General features: G+C 36.9%; 1 protein-coding gene across 4 annotated transcripts; it reads left to right on the top strand.

The window, feature by feature from the left end:
- Positions 1 to 1,995: 1,995 nt before the first annotated feature.
- LOC120430764 (phospholipid-transporting ATPase IF) lies at positions 1,996 to 25,886 on the top strand. 4 transcript variants are annotated; one of them, XM_052709236.1, is made up of 8 exons: positions 1,996 to 2,415; positions 19,288 to 19,495; positions 19,923 to 21,839; positions 22,537 to 23,177; positions 24,027 to 24,725; positions 24,780 to 24,925; positions 24,979 to 25,308; positions 25,397 to 25,886. In XM_052709236.1, the coding sequence occupies exons 1-8, from the start codon at positions 2,413 to 2,415 to the stop codon at positions 25,641 to 25,643; spliced, it is 4,191 nt and encodes a 1,396-aa protein (XP_052565196.1). In that variant the 5' UTR covers positions 1,996 to 2,412; the 3' UTR covers positions 25,644 to 25,886. The 4 variants fall into 4 exon arrangements, with proteins under 4 accessions (XP_052565196.1, XP_039451812.1, XP_052565195.1 ...); XM_039595878.2 differs by lacking the exon at positions 1,996 to 2,415 and adding an exon at positions 13,996 to 14,456; XM_052709235.1 differs by lacking the exon at positions 1,996 to 2,415 and adding an exon at positions 13,997 to 14,456 and having other exon boundaries at positions 25,415 to 25,886.
- Positions 25,887 to 26,197: the final 311 nt, after the last annotated feature.

Below are 26,197 nucleotides of genomic sequence, written 5' to 3'. Positions count from 1 at the left end.
TCACCACCAGCGGCGGCTGCTTCTTCTCCCCGGCCGACTGGCCGGTTGCTGGTACCACGGGGATGTTTTTTTCTGCTGCTGGGTTCGCATTGTTGTTGTTGTTGCTCTCCTCCGCTAGCGGGCTGAACTTGTTGTTGCTGAGCAGTTTCTCCACATCGCCGTCGTTGCCGCCATCGCCGACGTTGATCTCCTCCTTAGCCTTCCTGCGGCGAACCTTGACCACGGGACGAAATTCGCCCCCGTCCTCTCCTCCTCCTTCGGAGTCTTCCACCTCCATGCCCGTCGCCGCCTGCGTCTTGGGTTGAAACCCGTCCGGTTTCTCCCACACACTTTTCCTCAAGGCCGCGTTCCAGTAGAACGTCCTTCCATTCTCAGCCCTGTGCTCCGTCCACTCACTCTCCACCGTCGCGGCCGCCGCCATGGCCGTCGGCGAAAGTTAACAAAACACCGTCAAAAACGCGCTAAGCTAGCTCGAAAGACGACCAAACCCAACGCAAGTTGAACAGGGAGTGTTCGTTGAGCTCCTTGCTAAGTTGGATCGATGTGTTACGTTCGAAAGTTGACGTCAGAATGTGAAATCCAATGATTACTGATAATGCTGTAGCTGCAAGGATCTCCATAACTCTACACTAGTTTATAAGGTAAAACAAAATGTATTATGCTTAGTACAAGAAATAAACATGAATTGAATTGAATTGAAAAGCATTCATTTTCATCCGTAGAGTTTTTTTAAGGTTCAATTTACAAAATTTTCATTTTAAGCTTGTTGGGAGATTTAAAAACCGCTTTTAGTAAGAAAAAAAAATAGTTTTTTTATTGAACCTTTTCAAATTTGTCCTGCCCAAATACTTTTTAGGAAAATCAGTTTTAAGGCTCATTCCCGATCGGCCATTTGATGGCCATGTTTGTTTTTGAAAAACATTAAAATTTTGTGACTTGTCACACTTGTCCTTTACGTTCTTGTTTTTTTAAGTGCATTAAAATTTTATCTATCCAAAAATGATTTCTTTGAAAAAACTTTTGGCAGTACAGTTTAGACTCGATTATCCGAAAGCCTGGGAAAAATTTCACTTCGAATAATCGAACCGCAATTTTTTTCCGTTGTCTTATTTTTGATTGCCGCCTGAGCTACGCTAAAGTTCTTTAGAATTTTTAAATCTAAGATGGCAGCCAACATGGCGGTGATGAAATACAGTTTTTTTTTGTAATTTAATAGGCAAACAACTATTAAAACTTGACTAAAATGAGGTCGCAAAACTGGAATTTCATGTTTAAAATAAGGAAACAAAAAAAAATACCTTTTTTATACCTAATTCGATTATCCGAAGTCCCATACAAACCTTCGGATAATAGAAACTTCGGATAATCGATACCATTTTGAGATATTTTTAACTTTTAAAAATTCAGTTGTATGTGTTATTTTGTATTTAATCAAGCTATTCAGTAAAACATCAGCACCAACAGACATTAAAATCAATGGTATGCCCCAAACCTTTATCGGAACTCCCTATCGTCGTGATAACGGTGTACCTACTCAAGAACCAAACCCCATCGACGACCACGACCTGATAAGCAAGAAAAGAAACAATTTTGCGCTTCCTTATCGTTGGAGAAGTGGGCGCACCTTTATTAGCGCCATTTTCTAATTTTTAAATCGATTTTTTTTTAAATATTTCAGTTTGTTTCGCTTAAACAAAAAAAAAATCCAAAGCATGGTGACAAAACAAGTGTCAAAGCCTCCTTCGACGTTGACTATACTTGAACAAGTCGCTCCAACTAAGCTTAGTCGTGACGCGTCACCCGCGCAAAAACCCATCGTTTTATTTATGTCACCTTACTACCACAACAACAACAACAACAATCAACGGGAACAACCCCAACGAAACTCAACAAACACACATAGAACTGCAATATCCCAATCGGAAACGTGTGCCATTCAGCGGCTCTTCTCTCATTAAGTAGCCACCATTTGACGGGAATTGACGTGCCAAAGTGGAGCGCCCCCATTCGTCCGAAAGTGATTAGAAGAGCCCCAAAGTTGCGTTCGCGAGAAAAGTGTGTATCGCGTGTGGCACGTGCGCCATCATGGCTTGACAATCATCAAAGCAAGTTTGTTTACATCTTGTCAGAAGAAACGCGCCTGCTGTGATCTCTCTCGCTCGATTGGAGTGTGACGAGGGGTTCGTGAATTTTGTGAATGAATCTTTTGTTTTTGGTGAGGGGAAGTTTACAAGTTAATTAGTAGCTATTTAGTAGCATTCCGAGGGTGGCGCAGATATCGGTTAGTGGAAAGTTTTAGCTTTTAGTGTTAAGTGGTTCTGATAGTGGCGGCGGCAAGTGCGAGCTCGTTTTTTTAACGGATTATGATACTGCAATTTGAACTGGTTTTTATTGGGTTATAAGGACATTAAAATGGTAAGTAATGAGCCTTAATTGAATAGTATTTCATCGTTTTATTTGAGCTAAGTTTTAAGCATAATTAAGCAATATTATTGCATCGTGTAAAACGTCAAAATATTACATGATTATAAAAAATTTCAAATATTTGAATTTCAAACGAGCGTGTATTATTTTGACGTTTCTACACGATGCTTTAAATTTACTCAGTTTTATTTCAGCAAAACAAAATCTCGTATTAACGACAAACTAATATAAATTAGACTGATTAATCTGCACAAAATCCCAAATGAATCTTCGCTTCGGTTAAGTTTTAAGTTTGTTTACAATTGAGTCATGCGGCCAACAAACTAACCCGCGTCGTCGCGGGTTAGTTTACATGACTAATTAGTACCTTGTTTGAGAGGGGTATTCGTTTGAAACTGCGTCCCGCATTATTATTCACTCACGTATTACTTAATGACTTTCGCGTGGGCGAAAACCGCTCCGAAATTGCGTTCTCCGATGTTCAGTGAAGACATTTTTGCAAAAAATTCCCAGCCGAATCAGTTGGCACAGGTGATTCCCCCGTTTCGTAAGCTTTATGGGTGAGGTTTCGTCGGGTGAATAGCTGATAATTTCCTTAAGGTTGCAACACAGCGCGAATAATCGCAAGCAAGCGATTTATCAGTGTAATTTTGGGTGGTCTTATCGGGGGACCAGGTTTAAGATTAGGAGTGGGTTTATCTGTTACAATTTCTGGCAATGGGACGAGGTGGAAATCGGTTAACATCAAGCGAAAAGATGATTTATTTGCTGAGTGAAACCATATTGTCATGAAGGAATTATGACTATCACTTTTATTAAAATTTCTTCAAAAAATCAACAATCATAAAAAACACACAATTTTAAATTTTATATTATGCTCAATTTGTTGTTTCTAAGCAGGTATTAGACTATGACAAACAAACTTGCACTTTTTCATGTTTGACAGTTTGCAAAACTCGCAAACAACTCAAAATGTATGCAGGCTGAAGTTTCTGCAAACAAATGCAGGTAAACAAACAAACTTCCAAACTGTCAAATAGTGCAATTATGTGTTATAGTCTAATATCTGCTTAAATAAAGTAAACTGACTCATGCTAAAATTTGGTTTTATATTTAGCCACCACAAAGTTGACAAATAAAACGGTAGCTTTAATTTTTTTTTGAAGGGACAGCTGTTTATTAGAGCTTGAAAACTCAGTACACACAAGAAACAAACTATTTTCAATTGGGTCCTAAAACGAAGCTTAGATTGCTGATATTATTGTTTACAGAGATAAAGTTTATTTTTCTGAGTACAATGACCCTTTGTACGACCACAAGGAGTTTAAAATGGATTCTTAAATCAATTTTGAAAAATTAACCTCGCGGTCCTTCTTGACAAAAAAGTTCCTACTTGACAGATCGTTCCAAGGAGACCATAGTTGATCCATCGAAAAAATGTTGTCTTGTCAATTTTTTTTTGCATTAAAATGAAAATGATCAGAAATGGTTTTTAATCGTGTTTTTTACCGTTGTACATAAAAATTGACATAGGGCTTTAGTACCCAATTAATCTATTTCAGTTGAATTTTATTACACTAATAATATGTTATTACAAATCATAAAGCCATTGCAAATTGGAATGAGTGGCATAACAAATAATTGCTAAAAATTAAAGTTTTCATTTAAAAAAAACTAGTACAATTCATTGTAAACTATTTCAAGAACATTGTGTAACGTTTATTTGCATTTTGAATTAATTTGAGCGCTTTAAGACAATTTGCAAATTGAAAATTTTGGGACCACAAATCGGAAAAAAGATATGAAACTTAATAAAAATTTTTTTTCATGAATTCCACGAAATATTGAAATTTTTTGGTAGCAGCATAAATGTATTAATGTATAAAGCATTTTGTGATACTATTTGCTACGGGAGCGTTCTTTTATTACGTAACGCAAAATTTGGGATTTTGACCCCTTTCCCCCCCTCGTAACAAATCGTAACAGGTGAGCGTTTCCCCCGTCCCCCCCCCCTCTGTTACGCGTAACGCAAGGTCTTTTTGCAAATTTTTATAAATTCTTGTATGAAAATTTTGCATTACGTAACAGAAGCAGGTATTAGAATTTTTCAGAAACCCCCCCCCCCCCCAATTTTTGTGACATTTCTTAACAGACACCGACACCCCCTCCCCCCCCTAATTGCGTTACGTAATAAAAGAACGCTCCCTACATAATTTTGAAAACCTAGGGACAAAAATTTCAAATAAAATTTGTACCAGTCAAATTTAAAACAAAAAACTTACACACTCATTCAAAGTTACTGATTTCTGAGTAGTTTTTATTCAGATTGTGTCCAAATCAAACCAACCGAATTTTATCTAAATTTGGTTGTTTTTTATTTCGGTATTGTCAGAAAGCAATATTAAAAAAACTGCACACTTATTCAAAGTTACTCATTTCACCTTAAAAATCACTAACGCACTCAAAATTGAGTATTTGCGGGACATCTGATGAATTTGAATGAATTTCACCCAGAATTCAACGAAAATTGAGTGAAATTCATCCAAATCCACGTAAAATTCCTTTAAATCTCACTCTTCTGAGTTGGTTCGGTTTTGATAAGAACTTGGAATTTGAAATAAGGTTGTTATGATTCTTTCTTAATTTCAGTTACTAAAATTGTTTCAGTGTTGTAAATAAAGCCTTCCTAGAATTTTGGCCCTAGCATCAAGAACAAGTAAAAACTTGTTCAAAATAACTGATATCTAAGTAATTTTTACTCAGATTGTGTGAATCTTATTTAATTTTAGAACACTTTTTTTTCAATAACTGAAAAAGAAATACACACTCATTAAAAGTTACTCATATATTTTTAACTCAATCAAGTTAAACTTTATTTCAGTGTTGTTGGACAGCATTATTTAAGATATTCATTCAAAAATGCATATTTCGAGAATTTTTCCTCAAATTGTTAAAAAAATTAGCACACATATTCAAAATTGTTCATTTCTGAGTAATTATTATACAAATGGTGTCAAAATCCAACATTCTTAATTAAAGTTTAATGTTATTTTAGTGTTGTTAGAAAGCATTGTTTACCACAAACAAACAACCCCGTACACATTCATTCAAAAATACATATTTTTGAGTAATTTCTACTCAGATTGTGTTAAAATAATACCTTCAAAATTTAACATAATTTCAGTTGATTTTTATGTCAGTGTAGTTGAAAAGTCATACAATAACCAAGGATCTGACACGCATGCAGTTTTCTGAAGTCACCGCCAGAGGCACTGTCAATATTGTTTACGTGTGGTTTTTTAAAAGGTCATATGAAATATATACTTTATATTTTTTTCGAATTATTTTTTTGTAAGTTTTAACTTTCTTATGAATATATATTTGACATAATTACAAGTATTACTTAAATTTCTCCACATTTAACAATTATAATATCAAAATATTACAAAGTTTTACTTGACCATCCAAGCAATATATCACAATACTTTAAACTAAAAATGAAATAGATTCAATTTCCTTGAAACAACATAAATTACTTTTGATTCTTCCTGACCGTTGGTTTAAAATAAATTGCGCTGTTAAAATACTCACTAAATTACCGTCGAAAATGTTTTAAACTAATTTTAATTGTACACCAAAAAGGTGATAAGCCAACATAAGGTGCTCGATGAAATTAAATGCTGATCCCCAAGTTCAAGTCCAATATTAAATGTAAATCTTTTTAAAGAAAAAAAAAATAAACCAAAAAAAGCATTTATTTTTATAAATTATGACCGATGCGCATACGACCTTTTCAAACGCTACGCTTTAAAAACTTGGTTCGATCTTGGTTCAATTTTGACTTCACTCGCCTTGTATGTGGATGACAGTTGTGATGTAGCCGTGACAATAACCCACTCAACTCAATTCGAATTCTGAAACGAAATTCAATTCGAATCGTATACAAATTCCGTTTCAAAATTCGAATTGAACTGACCGTAAAACTTTTTTTAATTAAAAAAAAACGTACACACTTCTTCAAAGTTACTCATTTTTGAACACTTTGAACACTAAATTGAATTCAGATGTTTTCTTTCCTTCTTGAAATGCGGATTTTCTTAACCACAAAGGTAATTTTTCTAAACACGACCATTAAGGGCTTACAATGGATTTTTCGATCCATTTTTAAAAACAAGCATCGCTGCATTTCTTGACAGAAAGTTTCTTCTTTGACAGCTCGTTCTAAGTGTACCAAAGTTGATTCATCGTTTAATATCGTCCTGACAATTTTAATTGTTTCTGCATAAAAATAAAAAAAAAGGTATCAGAAATCGTTTTTCGGCGTGCCTTCATGTTACTTAAAAATAATATAGGACTTTAAAGGAAGATTTCTTTTATTACGCCCCCCTCGTAACAAAATTGCCACAAAAAAAAAAAAAAAAATGTGTGGAGCGTAACGACCCCCTCCCCCCCAACTGCGTTACGTTATAAAATACGCTCCCATAGGAGACTATTACATGAAGAAATATGGGTAAAAATAACTCAGAAGTGAGTAGTTTTGGACGAGGCTGTAAAACGTCAGTTTTTATTACACACTTAGTCAAATATAATCAAAATCTAATAAGATATTTTGAATGAAGCAGCCTTTTTTGTAATAATTATTCTACTAAAAAGGTATTCTACTAAAAAGGTAGACTTCCTGCATCATTTTCCGTAAATCAACAGGATTATTTGTCATCATCATCGATTTGCTCTGTTGTAGCTACTACAATACTACAATTGCTGTTCTATTACAATAAATCATATGCTCCATTTGCACGGCAACAAACAGTGCTGCCGGGTCACGAAAACAAGTACCACCATTGTTATGATTTATCACGCGCTGAATTCGATGTTTGTGTTTACACGTAAACTGTGACAATATTTACCCTATAAATCCATATGAGGAAGGGGAATGCTTGAAGTACTCGTTACAAAGGTGTTGATTTAGTGATATTTTTCCAACAATCGAATGCTTTTAGTAGTCTTTTTCAACAATTATTCTTTTTATAGCACCGGTTGGCAACACTGCCGTCAAGCATAATAAATTGTCAAACATTTGCTTATTGAAAAAAAAATCCCTCAAAATTTGCATAATTGATTCCACGGAAGTCACATGGCGTGACATCAGCCCCCTCCGCCAGCGGCGACCTTCCGCACTTTGGAATCTACCTCGCGCGGGGGCGCCACCACCATTAATTGATATGAATTGATTGAAACGGAGCGCACGCGATGATTGTTTTGAGCATTTTTTTTCGTTCGTTTTCGCCTCTTCCCCGCTCTCAGAGTACAGAACAATTTGTCAAGAAATACAACAAAAATAAATGAGCCGGTGCAGATGAACTTTACACCGCTTTTGAAGTGGTTTTTAATGAATTGGGAAATTTATGGCGGTAATCGTAAACAGAGCGCTGATATAGTTTGACAGATGGGCAGGGTTGCCATAATGGCGGCTGTTTTAAAATGAAAAATAAATTGGAAGTAGAAAAAAGTTAGTTAAATTATAATTTTAGAATCTAATTGTCTATGACTTCTGTGGGTTGCAATTTAAAGATGGGCAGAATAAACGATAATTTCGGAATTGATCTCGTTAAAGTTGATGGGGTGTAAATTTTATCACTTGTTTGTCGCCCGTGATTGAAGCTGCGGAATTTGGGGGCTCGGAGCGGAATCAATTGAAAATCGTTTTAAGCAAGTGGCGATTTCGGGATGGCGTTGCTGAGTGCAGTTTTATTTTTTATTGGTTTATGCTTTACTGTTTCCAATTAATTTCTCTTTAAGTTACATTTTTTTTAAATATTTAAAGTTTTATTAGCTAAACAAACGCCTGTAAATGAGCTGTGGTGAATTTAAAAATTCTGTGGTGAGTTTCAGAACATTCAAAATGGCGGTTAAATTTAAATTTCTACCTCTGCTTTTCTGTGGTATAAGCTTCTTCAATCTGATCAAAAATCAAAAAATCTCAAAAATCAACACGTCCCACCAATCTCACCTCAACACAAAAAAAAAAAAGATAAATGTATGAGCAAAGATCACTTTCAGTTCCACCGAGCTCAAAACTCGCAGCCAGCAGCTTCGTCTCTCGACTCGGTTCAGTTATCAAGTGACTGTGAACTTGAAATGATATCATTCTCTCGTTGCCCAAGCGGTCACCGTGCTCGAATTCGCGTTCGTCGTCGTCGCCGTCGAGCTTACTTTTGCGGGTCGGACTTGAAGTGGCAGTGGCAGCGAAAATCACCAGCAGGTGGAATTTTCGGGGAAATAGTGAAAATTTAAGGGATTTTGTGACATTGAAATTTCATAAGAGGAAAATTAACTGCCTTTGGAAAAGCTTTAAAAGGCAGCAAATCAGCTGAAAGTGATTTGCTAATTAGTGCGGTAAAGTGTTGTGATGTCACGAATTGAGCCAGTGGATAGAGTTTGCATAGACTAATTGCTTCCCTTGTTCTCGCTCATAGAGTGTAACGTATATACGATGAAGCGAATGTGTGAACGAGAACTTACACTGAACTGATTGGATCGCTGGGAATTGGGCTGGAGATTAGGCTGGAAAAGGTTGTTGAAATTGCTTCGATTGTGTCTTTACACAACCCTTTTGATGATAATTCTTGGAAACGGGCACAAATGTTAATGGGTTAAAGTTTCCCCTAATAAAATCAACAACAACAAAATTCCCGAAAAAAATTGTCATATTCAAAAAAGTAACAATAATATCATTACTTAAGCAATAAAAACCCCTTTTGAGTAATTTAGTTTAGTTAAAACTTGTTAAAATGAAAAGCAAAAGCAACTTAGAAGTAAAAAGTCATTGAATGTTGTGATATCTGATGTGTCTCCATACAATGTAATTGTTCAAAAGTTTTCAATGGAGACGAGTGGTACTTCAATATTTGAAGTTTTTTTTATCATTGACACACACACTCCCCAAGCTCGATAGAAAGGGTAAATTTCCATAATAGTTAAAATTAATATTGTGTCAAATTTAAATCAACAACTAAATTAATACTGCGTCAGAAAAAAAATCAGAAATTGAAAAATACATTAAAATGAGAATCATCATTTGACATAAAAAAATAATGGTAATTATAACTGTACGAATTTATTCTTGAAAATAGGAAATTTTGTGAGACACCATCATTGATTGCACTTTTTTTTGAAAACAGCTCGTTGTTGTTTAATTTTAATTTTGTCAACTTCAAAAATCCTAGCTCAGCAACATATTCCACACAATGTTGTCCAGAGTTACCAGGTCTAAACAGCCACTTTTCTCAAAGTAATTAGCAAATTTGCGTTTAAAGATGGTGTATTTCCAATATTTATACATTTTAACTTTACAAAATAAACAATATAGATTCTTTTAACTTTGTCTGAAAGAAATAAAGAATTCTTCCTTTAAAAACGTAACCCACATTTTTTTTAGATCGTCACACAAAAATTTATCTAACAATCTGGCAACCCTGATGCTGTCAAAAAAAAAAACGACTTGAGCTAAAAAAATCGCCAAATCTGATTTTTGGCTCCGTGAAAGAGGGGCTCTTTCCAGATATTTTGCGCCATATTCCAAAGATTTTTAATCGATTTTCCTATATATTTTTATCGTAGGGACGAAAACGATAACACCGGCCAAGAAAATTTCTGCGCAGGCTCAACTCGAGGGAAAGCATGAACATTACAAACTTTGGAGAAAATAACATTCGGCTCTGTCTAAATATTTCTGAAAAATTCAAAATGCACGTGTTTTTGGAGACACCAAAATTCATACTTCTCCTCGAGTTGAACCTGCGCAGTCACTTTTGTTTTTTTTTGTAGGTCAGTGTAATCTATCTCTTTTATATCGTTGTTTCGATAATAACAAGAATATGTTTTTTATAATGTAGTAACAAGATTTTTTTTTATAATGTAGTAAGTTTCAAAATACTCAAAAGTTTTTCCAAATACAGTCAATTTTGAAAACACTGAAATTTTCATAATTTGCAATATGGGTATCAAACGAAGCCAAATGTTATTTGTATTTTACTGTTTTAGAATTTTTAGTAAAATACTCAAATTATCACAAAAAATCGCAATTCTTCGAAAATACTAAATTTTTCACAAAATACCGAAATTCATCGAAAATACTCAAATTTTCATAATTTGCAATATACAATAACGGAGCAAAATTGTGTATGCATTTTCACTTTTTTTTAGTTTTTTTTGTAAAATGATCAAATTTTCATTAAATATCGTGTTTTTTATAGTACTAAAGTTTTCATAATTTGCAAATTTTGAATCTATTTTCACTCAATTAGAGTTTTTTTTCATTAAATACCACATTTTCTTCAAAAATACAAAAAAAACATTATTTACAATATGGGTGTAAAATTTAGTATGAAATTCCACTTTTTTATTTTTTTATTTTAAAATACAAAAAATTTCATGAAACAGCACATTCTTTCGAAAATACTCAAATTTTCATAATTCGCAATTTGGGTATAAAACAAAGCGAAATTTTGAATTTATTTTCACTTAATTAGAGTTTTTTTTTTGTAAAATATTGAAATTTTCATAAAATGTTTCGTTTGCACTTAACTAGAGTTTTTTTTTTATAAAATATTAAAATTTTCATAAAATGCCACATTTTATTCAAAAATACCAAAATAAAAAACATTGTTTGCAATATGGGTGTAAAACGAAGCGAAATTTAGTATACAATTTTTTTTATTGCCAAAAACAAAAAAATCGTTAATTATCACATTATTTCCAAAATACTCTATGTTTTCATACTTCGCAATATGTTTATCAAAACGAAGCGAAAATTTGAATTCATTTTCAATTTATTCAAGTGTTTTTGTGAATCACTAAAATTTTTACAAATTACTTTTTTTCGAAAACAATTTAATAGAGCAATTCTTCCGCATTCCGGAAATGGATTTTATTTGCATTTTTTTTAATTTGGATCAAACTTTTTTGGAACCTTTCCTATGCCCAAAGAAGTCATGTTGAGTCATTGGTTCTCCAAAAAATGTCTCTATAAATTTTTGGCAGTAGTCCATACTAAAATGTTACGTGAATATTCGAAAATCTACATCTTTTGAAGGAATTTTATTCGACAAATTGATGGTGAGAACTATTCTGGAAAAATAGGTATGAGGAAAAAAATCCTGGCAATTTTTAAAATTATTTTTTTTTTACAAAAATACAATCTTCCATTTTTTTTTTATTTTAGAGTTTTTTTTAAATATATTTCAGGGGGAAAAACTCACAAATTTTGCCGCAGAATTATGGTTTGTTCAGATGTATTTTTGGAAAAAAATTAAAAATTTAATTCGTTTTCGAGATATTGTCGCTTGTCTGCTATCTTGTGATATGTTCTATCTTTTTACAGCAGACGTGTCACAAGATAGCACAGAAGTGACGATATGGCAACTTATAGTTTTATTTGAGCCTCTGGTTGCTGAGATACAGCGGATAAATGAAAAACAAACAAGAAAATTCTCGCTTACTTTTTCAAAAGGCCCTTTGTATATAGGAAACCCATAATGCATTGGTTGTTTAGAAAAAGTAATCTAGGAAGATTTCAATGGTCCAAAAATGAAACATTTGGCAAAACATTTTCATAAACATTTCAAAAGGACTTAGTATTGACCATTTAACCCTATTGAAATGTAAGTCATGAATCCAAAGTTTTCAAAAAAGATTTTTTAAGAACTTGTTAAACAAAGAGGAAAGATTTTCACAATCTTTTAAAGCCGAAAATTTAATGGTAAATTCTTCTTAAAGTCCCACAATGTGTTGTTGAGAAGATATTAAAATACCTTTATTCTGATGAAACATGAAGTTAGACGATTGAGATATCGAGAATAGGAATAGGATTTACTGTTCAATCAATTCACCTTTTGTTTTCATCCAGAAGACTTTGATTACTTGAATGTTATTTGCCGTCAAGATAAGTGTCAAAAAACAAAACGATGCTATAATTATTAAAACAAAGCACCGTTATGTTTGATGAACATTGTTAATAATAGACATTTTTTTCAAAACTATATCGAAAAAATACAAAAAAAAATATTATATTGTTTTCGTAAACTTCAAAGTTAAAAGAAATTCGCAGAGAAATAATTGAAAAATGTATATGCTTTCCTTTTTTTTTGGTAGAATTGAAATAATTTTAAAATATTGGAATTATGATGCATTGGCTGAAAAACTCTATGGTAAAGAATAAAAAAAAATGCACAACCCCGCAAAAAGCGATTGTCTTAAAAAATTAACAAGGCCAAGTTTTGTTTATAAAACTTTTGATTGCAAAACAACAACAATCATTCCTCATTGTTGTGTGTGAGGAAATTTAACCTAAACAATATTTACAGCGAACCAGTTTTGATGATGTTTTCAATGTTATAAAAAAAATACAATAAAATTCAAAACTGTAACAAATCGGATAAACTATTTTTTCTTTCTTAAAACCAAAATACCAAAATACAGTCTAGACTCGATTATCCGGAGTTCGATTATTCGAAGGTTTGTATGGGATGCAAATTGCATTTTTAAATATTTCATCATCGCAATTTTGGCCGCCAACTTGGATTCAAAAATTTTCAAAATTCGTTAGGGTGGTCCCTCACACCGTTCCCTTATAAATTTGACATTTTCAAATGAAGATATCTCGAGCTTAAAGAAAAATATCCCTAAGATTTTTCAGCGTTTGTAGCGCTAGATTACACTAAAATTTTGACCAGCGCTTTTTCAAGATATTTATTAGAGTTTAGAAATTGCTGTTACTGTTGACCATTAAGTCCGAAATCAATTTTTCAAAAACTAAAATATTTGGTTTTAGAGCTCTAAAAGTGCTAAAAACTGATTTATATGGGTTTGCTTTGTTGTTTACAAAACTAGGTGTAGAAGGTACAGATTGCGAGATAAAATTTTGTTGTCTTCGACAAAGTTGGTTGGATTGACATGCTCGAAAACTTCTAGAAGACAGAAAAAAAAATCTGATTGGCAGATTATAGAAGATTTTTGTATCTGTTATTCTGTGGCGAAATCATTTTACCGAGTTCACAATTGAACGGGTGTCACCTTTGACGCGAGAGAAACTCAAACCCAGAGATGTGTAATAAAACAAACATATATCTCATTATAGGCACATTCGATGGTTTTTGGTCACTATACTGAAGTGAACCATGAAGTGCAAAGTTGAAGTATTTGCATTGCCACTGGAAATGTTGGATTAATTAGCTTTATTGAAAATAATTTTTAATTATTTAAATAACTTTCTTTTTAAATTTTGTTTAAATCTTCGATTTTTCCTTAATTTATTGATGAACTCCTTTTCAGAACAATATTTCCGCTACTCCTTTTTGATAAATTTGTTAAGACTACCGCAAAATCAAGCCGTTCCGTTATCTTATCTTTCCTGTTCTATGGTGGCCCCATGTTCACCACCACCAGGTAGATTCCCGGAACGAGCTTAACCCTGTTCATACGTTCCCCACTTTTTTTTTTTTCAACCTCTCAAGTTCCGTTCCATTCATCGAATCCTCCCAACCTCCATCGCGCGCTCCCCAGTTTGAATCGGGTCGTCTCCGAGGCTGGTGGTGGTGGTGGCCATCTTGTGGCGCAGAAAGCAACAACAAAAAGGGATGTTTACGGCCGCGTCCAACAAGGTGCTAATTGGTCTGTTTATCTGTGATAGGCCCCGCGAGTGTGGTGTTATTGGCGCGGAAAATATGTGTAAAGTGCAGCTTCGTTTCTTTGAATTGAATTGAAAAGCAGATAATTTGAAGAACCTACAAAATGGCAGATGGATTTTTGGACGTTTCGAGAGAGGGATGAACAATTTGCGCAAGTGATTAGCGTCCTCGCTGGCCAAGGATGAGACTTTCGAGTGAAACGTGAATTTAGCAAATTGAAAAAAAAAATTGCACGTAAATTAAGAGAGAGTTATGGAGACACCAAACGAAGAAGACGTCGGCTTAAGTGGGCAGCTCAACCAGCAAGGTCAAACGTACCGGAGATCGTTTTGGTGCTGGGGACAGGTAAATAGATGACCCATTCGAGAGGGGGGCTATTTGAACGAAATTCATGACGTAATTTACGATCGTTGCAAAACGGGACCGGGGTTTTGACATTTTCACGTTTGATTAGGCCTATCTTATCGTGTTTGATAAAGCCCCTTCTTTTGTAAGTATTTGCGACACTTACATAGAGGTGCTCTAATGCTGATAAGGGAATATCAGGAAATCGTTGCCATTGTACTAACTTGTAGCATATCCAATCGGTTTACAGAAGCCATGTTGCACGATACTACGGCAGCGATGGAATGTTTATCGTGTTGAGGGGTTTTCGGTCGAGTGTCCTCAAACGTGGTGCGTTGTCGTTATGACGAAACGAAAGTTTGTTTGATTGATAGGGAGTGAATTTCGAAGAATTTGTGGAATTCAGTAAATTGCAACGCCAAGTCCACTAAAAATGTTCTACAGGTTTTTTTTTATTTGGTCAAAATTTCAAAAAACAAATTATTTTATCCATTTGTTTTACCAAAATTCATCTAAATCATGTCCTAGCTATTCACTTTTTGGTCCATTGAAAAATAGGGCTCTTGTACATTTCTTTTTAATTGGTTTGTTGTCTTGGGCAAGTATTGCTTCTTAGAAAAAACTCTTAAAAAAAATCTTCAATTTTACCTATTAACACAAAAAATACTGTGCAAAAAAAATGCTTTTTTGGAAATTCTCAATTTTTTTGATAAGTTTTAGGTGACCAAAACTGCTCTATCTATCAAACTAAAACAAAGGATAGTTAAGGAGATATTACACTACGGCAAACAAACTCGCACTTTTTCGTGTTTGGCAGTTTGCCAAACTCGCAAACTTGTTTGCGTCAAACTCGCAAACAAGGCAATATGTGTGCAGGCTGACATTTGTACAAACAAATCCAGGCAAACAAACAAAGCAGGCAAACTGTCAAAAAATGCGAGCTTGTTTGTTTGCTTGCCGTAGAGTAATAGCTCCTTTATATTAAACAACAACAAAAGCTTGAGAAAACATAATATTATTTTGTTTTTTGAGTGTTAACAAAATTTGTATGCTTTTTCACTTTATTTGAGTTTTTTTTCGAATTTTTTTTTCGAAAATACTAAAATTTTTACAAAACTCCGTATTTTTTTCGAAAATACTCAAATTTTTGTAATATTCAGTATGGGTATCAAACGAAGCGAAATTTTGTATGCTTTTTCACTTTATTAAGTTTTTTTGAAAAATACTAAAATTTTCCCAAAAAACTGCATTTTTTTTCCAAACGAACAGAAATTTTGCATGCTTCATACAAACATTCATATTTTATATGCTCTATGAACCGTGGAAATTTGTGTATTTGAAAAAATACGGCATTTTGTGAAAATTTTAGTGTTTTACAAAAAAATAAAATAAGGTTAAAAATGCATTCAAAAATTTAGTGCTTTTGAAAAAATATGGCACTTTTTGAAATTTTTACTATTTTTTTTTAAATCCAATAATGTGAAAATGATTACCAATTTCGCTTCGATTGATACCCATAATGTAAATTTTATTTTTTTTAGTATTTTCCAAAAAAAAATCGATATTTTGTGAAAATTTTAGTGTTTTACAAAACAAAATTAATAAAGTGAAAATGCATTGTAAAATGTCGCTTAAAACTATGTAAATTAGTGAATTTTTAAAAAGTACGGTATTTTGTGATTCAAGTTTTTGTTTTTATGAAAAAGTCTAAAAATGTGAAAATGTATAACATAATTCGCTTCGTTTAGTAACCATGTTGAAAATCATAAAAAATTGATTGTTTGAAAAATACACGGTATTTTGTGAAAATTTTCGTTTTTTTTAGAGTGAAAATAAATACAAAATTTCGCTATGTTTGATTGCAAATAATGAAAATTTGAGTACTTTTGAAAAAATATGGCACTTTGTGAAAATTTTACTATTATCTTAAAAATCTAATAATGTGAAAATGAATAACAAATTTCGCTTCGATTGATACCCATAATGTAAATTTTATTTTTTTTAGTATTTTCCAAAAAAAAAACGATATTTTGTGAAAATTTTAGTGTTTTACAAAACAAAATTAATAAAGTGAAAATGCATTGAAAAATGTCGCTTAAAATTATGTAAATTAGTGAATTTTTAAAAAGTACGGTATTTTGTGATTTAAGTTTTTGTTTTTATGAAAAAGTCTAAAAATGTGAAAATGTTTAACATAATTCGCTTCGTTTCGTTGAAAATCATAAAAAATAGAGTATTTGAAGAAAATACGGTATTTTGTGAAAATTTTCGTTTTTTTAATTCAAAGTGAAAATAAATACAAAATTTTGCTATGATTGATTGCAAATTAAATTTAACTATCATCTTAAAAAATCTAATAATGTGAAAATGAATAACAAATTTCGTTTCGATTGATACCCATTATGTAAATTTTAAATTTTTTAGTATTTTCCAAAAAAATACGATATTTTGTGAAAATTTTAGTGTTTTACAAAACAAAATTAATAAAGTTAAAATGCATTGACAAATTTCGCTTAAAATTATGTAAATTAGGAAGTTTCAAAAATTACGGTATTTTGTGATTCAAATTATTGTTTTTATGTTTTTATGCTTAGTTTAATAACCATGTTGAAAATCATAAAAAATAGAGTATTTAAAGAAAATACGGTATTTTGTGAAAATTTTCGTTTTTTTTTATTTAAAGTGAAAATAAATACAAAATTTGGCTATTTTTGATACCCATATTGCAAATAATGCAAATATGAGCAATCCTTTTAAAAATACGGTACCTTGTGAAAATTTCAGTATTTTTAAAAAAAAATCTAATAATGTGAAAATGAATAGAAAATTTCGCTTCATTTGATACCCATATTGCAAATTTTGAAAATTTGAGTATCCCGAACAGACGGTTATAACTAAATTCATGCCATTTCAATAACAAATACTTTTACAATAACAGAAAGTGTTATGGAATATTCTTGCAAAATCCATATTTGCATAATAGTTTAATAACAGTTTATGTTATCATAACAAAATGTGTTATTGGTCTGATATTGATTGAAAGCCAAAACAACTTGGGAATAACATTTTTTGTTATGGAAGAATACCTCCAACTGTTATTGAGATGGTCGGATTAGTTGTTAAAATAACAAAAAATAATAACAAAGATTTGTTCGAAGAATAACTAAAAATGATATTAGTCTGTTATTACAATAACAATCCAATAACAAAAAAAAATCATAACGGCGAACAACAATTTTTGTTATGAATAACATAAAATGTTATTGGCCTAGTATTTTCAAATATCAAAAAATTTTATTCCCACGTCATTTCCGTCTGCTCGGGATTTTCGAAAAAAACGGTATTTTGTGAAAATTTTTGTATTTGAAAAAAAAACTTCTGATAAACTGAAAAAGCATACAAATTTGAGTACTTTCGATAAAAATGTGACCAATTTTGACTGTTTATATTTAATATATTCTTAGTGAAAGCATTGAAAATTTAGCATGATATGGTTGAATTAAGTCGATTTTAGAAATATTTTAAAAAATGAGTTATCGTCCATTATCGGCGAAAAGATCATCGCCGATAAAATTATCGAAATAACAATAACGATAGATTCGTTAGGACACATTTTTTGTGTTTGGACAATGCTGATCCGGCCTTTGTTTGCTGAGGTTATGGCTTTAAATTAAAGAAAAAATATAAAAATGAGTTTTTCTGAGCGTTTCCTATTGTGCTCACATTTTGCAATCTACGATATCTTGGTTTTGGAATTTTAATGCACAACAAAAAATGGTATAACTTTCTCTTCTTTTGAAACAATTTTTCAGAATACATTTCTCATCAAATCTAACAATTTAATATTTTTAAATCATGCCTGACTTTTTAGAAAGTCAACTAAAACGTTTTAAATCAGAAAAGGTTTCAAACGTGACAGCTCTTTGTTTACATCACGACCTATGCGTCTAAGTGGGCTACACTTTGTAGTAGTTTTACCGTACTTTTTGCGGTGCACCTAGAATGTTTATACCTACCGTAAATTAAACTGAAACCAAATCTCAAAAAAGATCATGAAAAAGTATGATCAGTTTCAGGTTCCAATAAACTCAAATTAAATAAAATTTTGGATAAAACAATTTGATAAATGTTAAATTCATTTATTTGTAATGACTTTTTAGTTTCTTTTTTTTAAATATTCATAAAATTGGGTTTTGTTTTTGAAATTTGATTATTTCAACGCAAAAATGAAAATAATTTAATGACTCATGCTCCAAAACTCGCCCTGATTTGTGCACGTAGAGCACCATGACGAGCAGAAAATATCGTAATTCTGTACTGATAAGCCAGCAGCCGCCCCAAACGATTCCAACGATACGAATCCTTATCTTGCCACCATTAGCAAACCCCCTTGAGAATTGCCATTTATAGTTGTCCCATAACGTTGCTGTGACGCGTCTGGCCGAGCTGTAAAATATTATCAAATTCTACCACCTGCCAATAATGACGGCTATTGTGCGTTTCGATAGCGCAAAACCAGGTTGACCGTGGCCAAGGCAACACACACACTCATTTCCGCTCGATCTGTCAAAAGTCGCGCCGCCCATTCTGACTCAAATTGTGCATTTCGCGCGCGCGGTAAACTTTCCAGCAAAAAAGCACAATATCCCCATTCAGCTCCTCGAGTACTTGAGGGGGGCACTCGAGGGTGAATCAGCTGTGGGGTGCCTCAGTGCCGTTTCGACCGGCAACGAGGGCGCTTGTGTGGTGGGACATGGTCCGTTATTGCACGTTTTTCTTCGATTAAAAATGTTCTAATTTTGCGCTTTTTCTACCAAATTTTCTTCCGCAGGGCAACCGCGTCTCGCAGGAGGCCGACTCGCTGAGCATCAAAGTGGGCGGCGAGAACCATGACAAGAAGCCGAAGGCGCACGAAACCAACCGGATCAAGTCCACCAAGTACACGCTGCTGACGTTCCTGCCGTTGAACCTGGCGGAGCAGTTCCGACGGATAGCGAACTTTTACTTTCTCTGCATGACGATCATCTCGATCGTGATTGGTGAGTGCGTTTTCTTTTCGGGAGGCATAGTCGGCCATGACATTGTGCGTAGACGTCGATCACACCCTTAACTTCAAGTGCGCAAGCACTCTTGAATTGCTGAAGCGCTCCCCGCGTCATCGTCGGAAGGTGTGACAATTCGAGTTCAATGTCAATGTTTGCCCAGCGAACTGTGCGTACCGGCAACAGCTCTTTTGTTTTTGCTGTAAGCACACTGGAAAACGATACTTTTCCCACATGAGTCGTTTACGTCATCGCGCGATGATTCAGCGAGCTTGCTGCGATCGCACGTGCTCGCAGCGTCACAACAGGGGATGTTCCCGCGCGCGCTTGCTTTGATGTAATGTTATTGCGGGGTTGATCGATGCATCCGCTACGGCGTGGCTTGCTAGGTTATGATTTAACAGGTGTGTTCTATTTCTTCCAGATAGTCCCGTGTCTCCACTGACCTCGCTGGTTCCACTGGTGTTTGTGATTGCCGTCACGGCCACCAAGCAGGGGTATGAAAATTACTTGCGGTACCGGGCCGACAACATGGTCAACTACTCGTTGGTCACGGTGATACGAGCGGGGATCGAGATGGACATCCGCTGTCAGGACATTCGACAGGGTGACATCGTCCGAACTGCGCGGGATTGCGATCTACCCTGTGACTTGGTTCTGCTCAAGTCGTCCGATGAAAACGGCAAGTGTTTCGTTACGACGGCCAACCTGGACGGTGAGACGAACCTCAAAACAATGAGTGTTCCCAAGGGAATTCCCGTTGTGAGTGCTGACAAGCTGCACACACTGGGAAGAATCGAATGTGAACTCCCCAAAACGGATCTGTACACGTTCAACGGGAGGATCGAGCTGGCGGAACAGTATCACAGACATCAGGAAATAACCTGCGTTGACGGAGCGGCAACAGATCACCACGTGCTGCCACTGATGGCGGAGAATCTGTTGCTGAGAGGATCACGTGTGAAGAATACGGAGTGGGCGCTGGGTTGTGCTGTCTACATCGGGCAGAACACGAAACTTGCGTTGAACAGCAAAATGACGAGCAATAAAATGAGCTCCAGTGAGGGATACGTCAACAAATACCTGGTGTTCTTCCTGGTACTCCTGGTCTCGATCGTGACCATTTCGTTCTTCATGAAGCGGTACAATGATCGGTTCCACACCGGACACAATTTCTACCTTGGTGAATTCTCGCAAAGGTACAAGGTGGCACAATTTCTGCAAGACTTCTTCTCATTCCTAATCCTGTTCAACTACCTGATCCCGATATCTCTGTACGTGACCATTGAAATGGCCAAGTTCCTCGGCGGATTCTACCTCGAGTGGGATCTGGAACTCTACGACGAGGAAACGGACCAACCCTGCATTGTCAACACTTCGGACATCAACGAAGAGCTCGGACAGGTTTCGATACTGTTCTCGGACAAAACCGGTACCCTCACCAAGAACATCATGATCTTCCAGCAGTGTTCGATCAACGGGAAGATGTACTCACAGCAGGGTAGACGCTTGAAGGAAGTCGGCCGGAACTACGCACTTAAAATCAACGAATGCTCCCGTCACGTGTACAACTTCTTCGAAGCACTAGCCGTTTGTCACACCGTCCAAGTGGTTGGTGACTACACAAACGAGGCGGACGATCCGGAAGCAGGAGCGGAAACCGAAGGCGAAGACGAACCCGCCGAAGAGCCCAACAATAACCGAACCGCTCGCAATTTCTCGCTCATCACCGAGGAAAGCGAAGCGAGTCTTCCAAACGATTCGATTCTGGATGAGCCGGACTTCATCCAGTTGAAGACGCTTCCACCCAGAAGTCGAGCCCCTGTGGTGGCTCCAATCCAAGAAGCTTCCCCCGAAACTAAAAAAGGAGACCTGCTGAACCCCCTTCTCCACAACCAACAACGAATGTCCTTCACCGAGCTTCCAATCAACCAGCTGCGAGACCCCAATGACACCGACGCTACCCCCAGACCCGCCAGCGAAACCGTAATCCGACGATCCGGAAGCATCTTCGGAGCCTCCGACAACCGGGTACACCCAATTAGCCTCCAAATCCCACCCTTTCGACGTTCCCCGTCAAACGCATCCCAGCGTTCGTCCCGCCCCCACAGCCTAGTCGAGTCCACCACATCCGAGGAACACCCGGAACTGTCCCGCGAGGGAAGCCTGTTCCAGAACGGAAGCAACGGGGCGCTCCACCACGGCGCTTCGATGCAGTCGATGGAACTGAAGCGTGCCATCTCGGCGTACGAGGAAAAGTCCGAGACGGACCGACCGGTGAAGACGCACCGGCGCACCCAGTCGCACATTCCGCCCGGCATGCAGAACAAGCCGAATGGGGGTGAGTTTACTTACAACTTCGGTGTTTTTTAACAGCGGAATATTTACCTTGAGTTGTGCAGGAAAACAGGGCCCTGGCGATGGCCTGATATGAGCTACCGAACAACATTGGCAATATGGCGTCGTTTGTTTACAAACATGAGATGGTTTGTGGACGAACCGAAAAATTTACTTTTTTGTAAAAAAAACTATAACCATTGTGCAACAACTTTAAGTCTTACATAACAGACACAATTTCGTTAAATTCTAGACCACAATTTGTTTTATTATTATTTTTCAATTTAAACCGCTTTTATCGCGATTCTGATCAAGATTGCACATCAAATCATCGTGCCTTAAGTGTATCTTTAGTTTTCACATCGATTCGCTGTAGATTCGTGATTAAATTTTGAAATTTAGCATAATTTAAAATTAGTTGCAAAATTCTCTACTTCAGCCATGTGCAACAATTTCCACATCACCCATGCGGGAAACCGATAATGGGGTAATTCATGCGTTCCAAACTGTCAAAATTCCAAAACGTCATTGCCAATCTTCGGTTCGCTGCTTTTGTTCGTGTTTGAAGTTTCGGGCCGAGACTCTGGCAGGAAAATATTTCTGTTGACAGTTGTTGTGAAATCAAGCTGTCACGTTACACTCTAAATCTCGTTTACCCGTCTTCTTGTTAAAATTTGTTTATTTGTATTATTATTTCGCAGTGATGGGTCTGGACCGGGACTCGGTCCGGTTGCGGAGGAACCGCAGCTCGATCCGCTCCACGGCTCGCGAGTACTACGCGGCGCCGTCCTACACGGCGTCGTCGCTGGTCGAGCGCCAGGAGTCCGTGATGAAGCAGGAGGAAGTGATCTCGTTCATCCGAAAGATGGACTACCAAGCCTCCAGTCCAGACGAGAAGGCCCTGGTGGAGGCGTGCGCCCGGATGGGCCTGGTGTACGTGGGCGACGAGGCGGAAGTGCTCAGCATCAAGCTGCGCGAGTCTTGCGTGAAGCGGAACGTCAAGTCCGTGTACGGTGAGATCCCGAAGGAGGAGGTGGTAAAGTACCAAAGACTGGGCGTGCTGGAGTTCACGTCGGACCGCAAGCGGATGAGCGTGATCGTGCGGGACGCCCAGGGCCAGATATGGCTGTACACCAAAGGGGCCGAGAGCCACGTGCTGCCGCTGTGCACGAGGACCTCGTCGGGGCTAGTCATTTCTACGCAGCGGCACATCAACGAGTTCGCCAAGCAGGGGCTGCGGACGCTGGCGGTAGCGCGGCGAAGACTGACACAGCTGGAGTACAACAACTTCAGCAACGAACTGATTAGGGCGAACAACTCGCTGACGGATCGGGCGACGAAGGTGATTGAAGTTCTTTTTAGGGAAATTTTGACAGTTTTCACAATTTTGCAATTTTTATTATTTTGACGCTTGACGCTTTTGACACTTTTGACAATTTTGACAATTTTGACAATTTTGACAATTTTGACAATTTTGACAATTTTGACAATTTTGACAATTTTGACAATTTTGACAATTTTGACAATTTTGACAATTTTGACAATTTTGACAATTTTGACAATTTTGACAATTTTGACAATTTTGACAATTTTGACAATTTTGACAATTTTGGCAATTTTGACAATTTTGACAATTTTGACAATTTTGACAATTTTGACAATTTTGACAATTTTGACAATTTTGACAATTTTGACAATTTTGACAATTTTGACAATTTTGACAATTTTGACAATTTTGACAATTTTGACAATTTTGACAATTTTGACAATTTTGACAATTTTGACAATTTTGACAATTTTGACAATTTTGTCAATTTTGACAATTTTGTAAATTATGACAATTTTGACAATTTTGACAATTTCGACAATTTTGAAAATTTTGACAATTTTGACAATTTTGACAATTTTGACAATTTTGACAATTTTGACAATTTTGACAATTTTGACAATTTTGACAATTTTGACAATTTTGACAATTTTGACAATTTTGACAATTTTGACAATTTTGACAATTTTGACAATTTTGACAATTTTGACAATTTTGACAATTTTGACAATTTTGACAATTTTAGCAATTTTGACAATTTTGACAATTTTGACAATTTTGACAATTTTGACAATTTTGACATTTTTTAGATTTTTGACAATTTTGACAATTTTGGCACAATTGTGACAATTTTTCGTTTCGCAGGTCGAAGAATGTCAACGGAAGATCGAAACGGGCTTGGAGCTGCTGGGCGCTACGGCGGTTGAGGACGCGTTACAGGACGACGTTCGGGACACGCTGGAATCGCTGCGGAAGGCTGGCATCAAGGTGTGGGTACTGACCGGGGACAAGGTGGAAACGGCGCTGAACATTGCCCACAGCTGTGGTCACATCCCGGAGGACGCGTTCCGGTACTTCATCACCGAGTGCACGACGGTAGATCAGGTTCAGCAGCACTTTGACGTGTTTTCGTTCGAGATGTATCGAAATCCAACCCGGGAGTTTGCGCTGTTGATTGATGGAGCCAGCTTGGCGATAGCTCTGCAACATCTGAAGGAGGTGTTCCGCGACGTATCGATCAAGTGTCGAGCGGTGCTGTGCTGTCGGCTGAGTCCACTGCAAAAGTGCGAAGTGGTACAGCTGATGAAGACCGTGGAGAGCAATCCGGTGACGGCGGCGATCGGTGACGGAGCGAACGATGTTTCGATGATCCAGGAAGCGCACGTTGGGCTGGGGATCGTCGGGAAGGAAGGTCGACAGGCGGCACGGTGTGCGGATTACGCGTTCGCCAAGTTCTGCATGGTCAAGAAGCTGTTGCTGGTTCACGGGCACTACTTCTCGACGCGGCTGGCGATTCTGGTGTTGTACTTCTTCTACAAGAACCTGATCTTCATGGGGATTCAGGTAGGGATCGTACTCAGCTTTGCTGGAATTTCAATAACAATTGTCTTGTTGCAGTTCTTCTTCCAAATACACAGCATGTTTTCGTCACAATCCGTGTACGATTCCGTGTTTCTGACGCTGTACAACGTCCTGTACACCTCACTTCCAGTGCTGGTTATGTCACTGACTGAGAAGCCGTACAAGGAGGAAACTCTGATGAAGTATGCTTCGAAGATCATTCTAAAGCTTAAACTAATAACGACGTTTAATACAGGAATCCTTCGCTGTACCAGAGAGTAGCGGGCAACAAGCAGTACGCCTGGAAGTACTTCATCGGCTGGATGATGCTCGCCGTCTACCACTCGACGATCGTGTACACGTTCTGCTGGGCCATCTGGGGCAACAACCCGGCCATCTACGCCTGGTGGCCCTCGACGGTGAACTTTGCCTGCTTCGGCACGATCATGATCCACAACGTGGTCGTGCTGGCCAACCTGAAGCTGCTGCTGGAGGCGATCTACAAGAGTTACATCTTCATCGCGACGATCCTGCTGTCGATCTTCGGCTTCATGGGGACGACCTTCATCTACAACCTGTTCAATGTGTAAGTTTGTTTTTCTGTTCTAACCGTTGTGCCGTCTTTGTGATCGTCCCGTTCTGTGCGCTTCTGCTTGGTCGGAACCACCCAACAGCTTTGAGGTTACTTCCAGCACCTACGACGGCGACATGCTGCACGTGTACAACAACCTGCTGTCGTCGATGACGTTCTGGGTGCTGAGCCTGCTGATCCTGGTGGCGGCCTTCATTCCGGACTTTACGATGTTCGCGGGCCGGGCGATCGACATCAAGATCGGACACATCTTCCCGGGCGGGGCCAAGTACCGGAGCGCGTTCTTCCAGCGGCGAAACCGGGACGTGGTGGAGAGTACGGACTTGTGATTGTTGTTAGGTTAAGTTGTTTTTAAATCGTCGTTTTTAACAGAATAGCATGACATGCTAAAGTGCCAAGTTAGTGTATTAGGGAAATCGTTGTGCCACATGTATGTGCCTTAAGTTATTGCCTTAGACGATAAGTCGAACTCCGTGATAGACAGTTCCTTTTTGTGTGACGATACGTCGCGAAAATGACCAGTATTTTATCGAGGAAATACAAATTTTGCGAGCCTTTTACATTCCTAAAAACAGTCGTTTTGACAACGAAAGAAATTGCCTTAACCACTTCTCAAAGTTCCGTAACACCGCCACAGAAGGAAGCCAATTTATTGCATCGTGTGCAGAATTGGCTCAATGCTCGAACGGCACGCCATCGGCGTCGAACGTGTTGAGGGTAGGCTTTCAACACACGCGAAATCCGAATGCACCAGTTGCTCTTCTCTGAAATGCCATTCACACTCAACAGAACAAACGCCCATTCAACTGCCACTGCCAGCAGGGTGCCTTTTCCAAAGGGGGAGGGCAGTTGTAATGCAACATGTGCTTTCGGAATCAATATC

This window comes from Culex pipiens, chromosome 1 (genome assembly GCF_016801865.2).
Source record: "Culex pipiens pallens isolate TS chromosome 1, TS_CPP_V2, whole genome shotgun sequence".
Taxonomy (NCBI): Eukaryota; Metazoa; Arthropoda; class Insecta; order Diptera; family Culicidae; genus Culex; species Culex pipiens.
Note: the sequence above shows the minus strand (reverse complement) of the source record. Positions and strands in the feature narration are given on the sequence as shown.

Excerpts from the sequence above, each read along its gene's own strand:
- LOC120430764 (XM_039595878.2), top strand. The coding sequence starts at position 14,364 with ATGGAGACACCAAACGAAGAAGACGTCGGCTTAAGTGGGCAGCTCAAC. Across the intron at positions 21,840-22,536 it reads GCAGAACAAGCCGAATGGGG|TGATGGGTCTGGACCGGGAC; the intron begins GTGAGTTTACTT and ends ATTATTTCGCAG. Across the intron at positions 24,926-24,978 it reads AAGGAGGAAACTCTGATGAA|GAATCCTTCGCTGTACCAGA; the intron begins GTATGCTTCGAA and ends CGTTTAATACAG.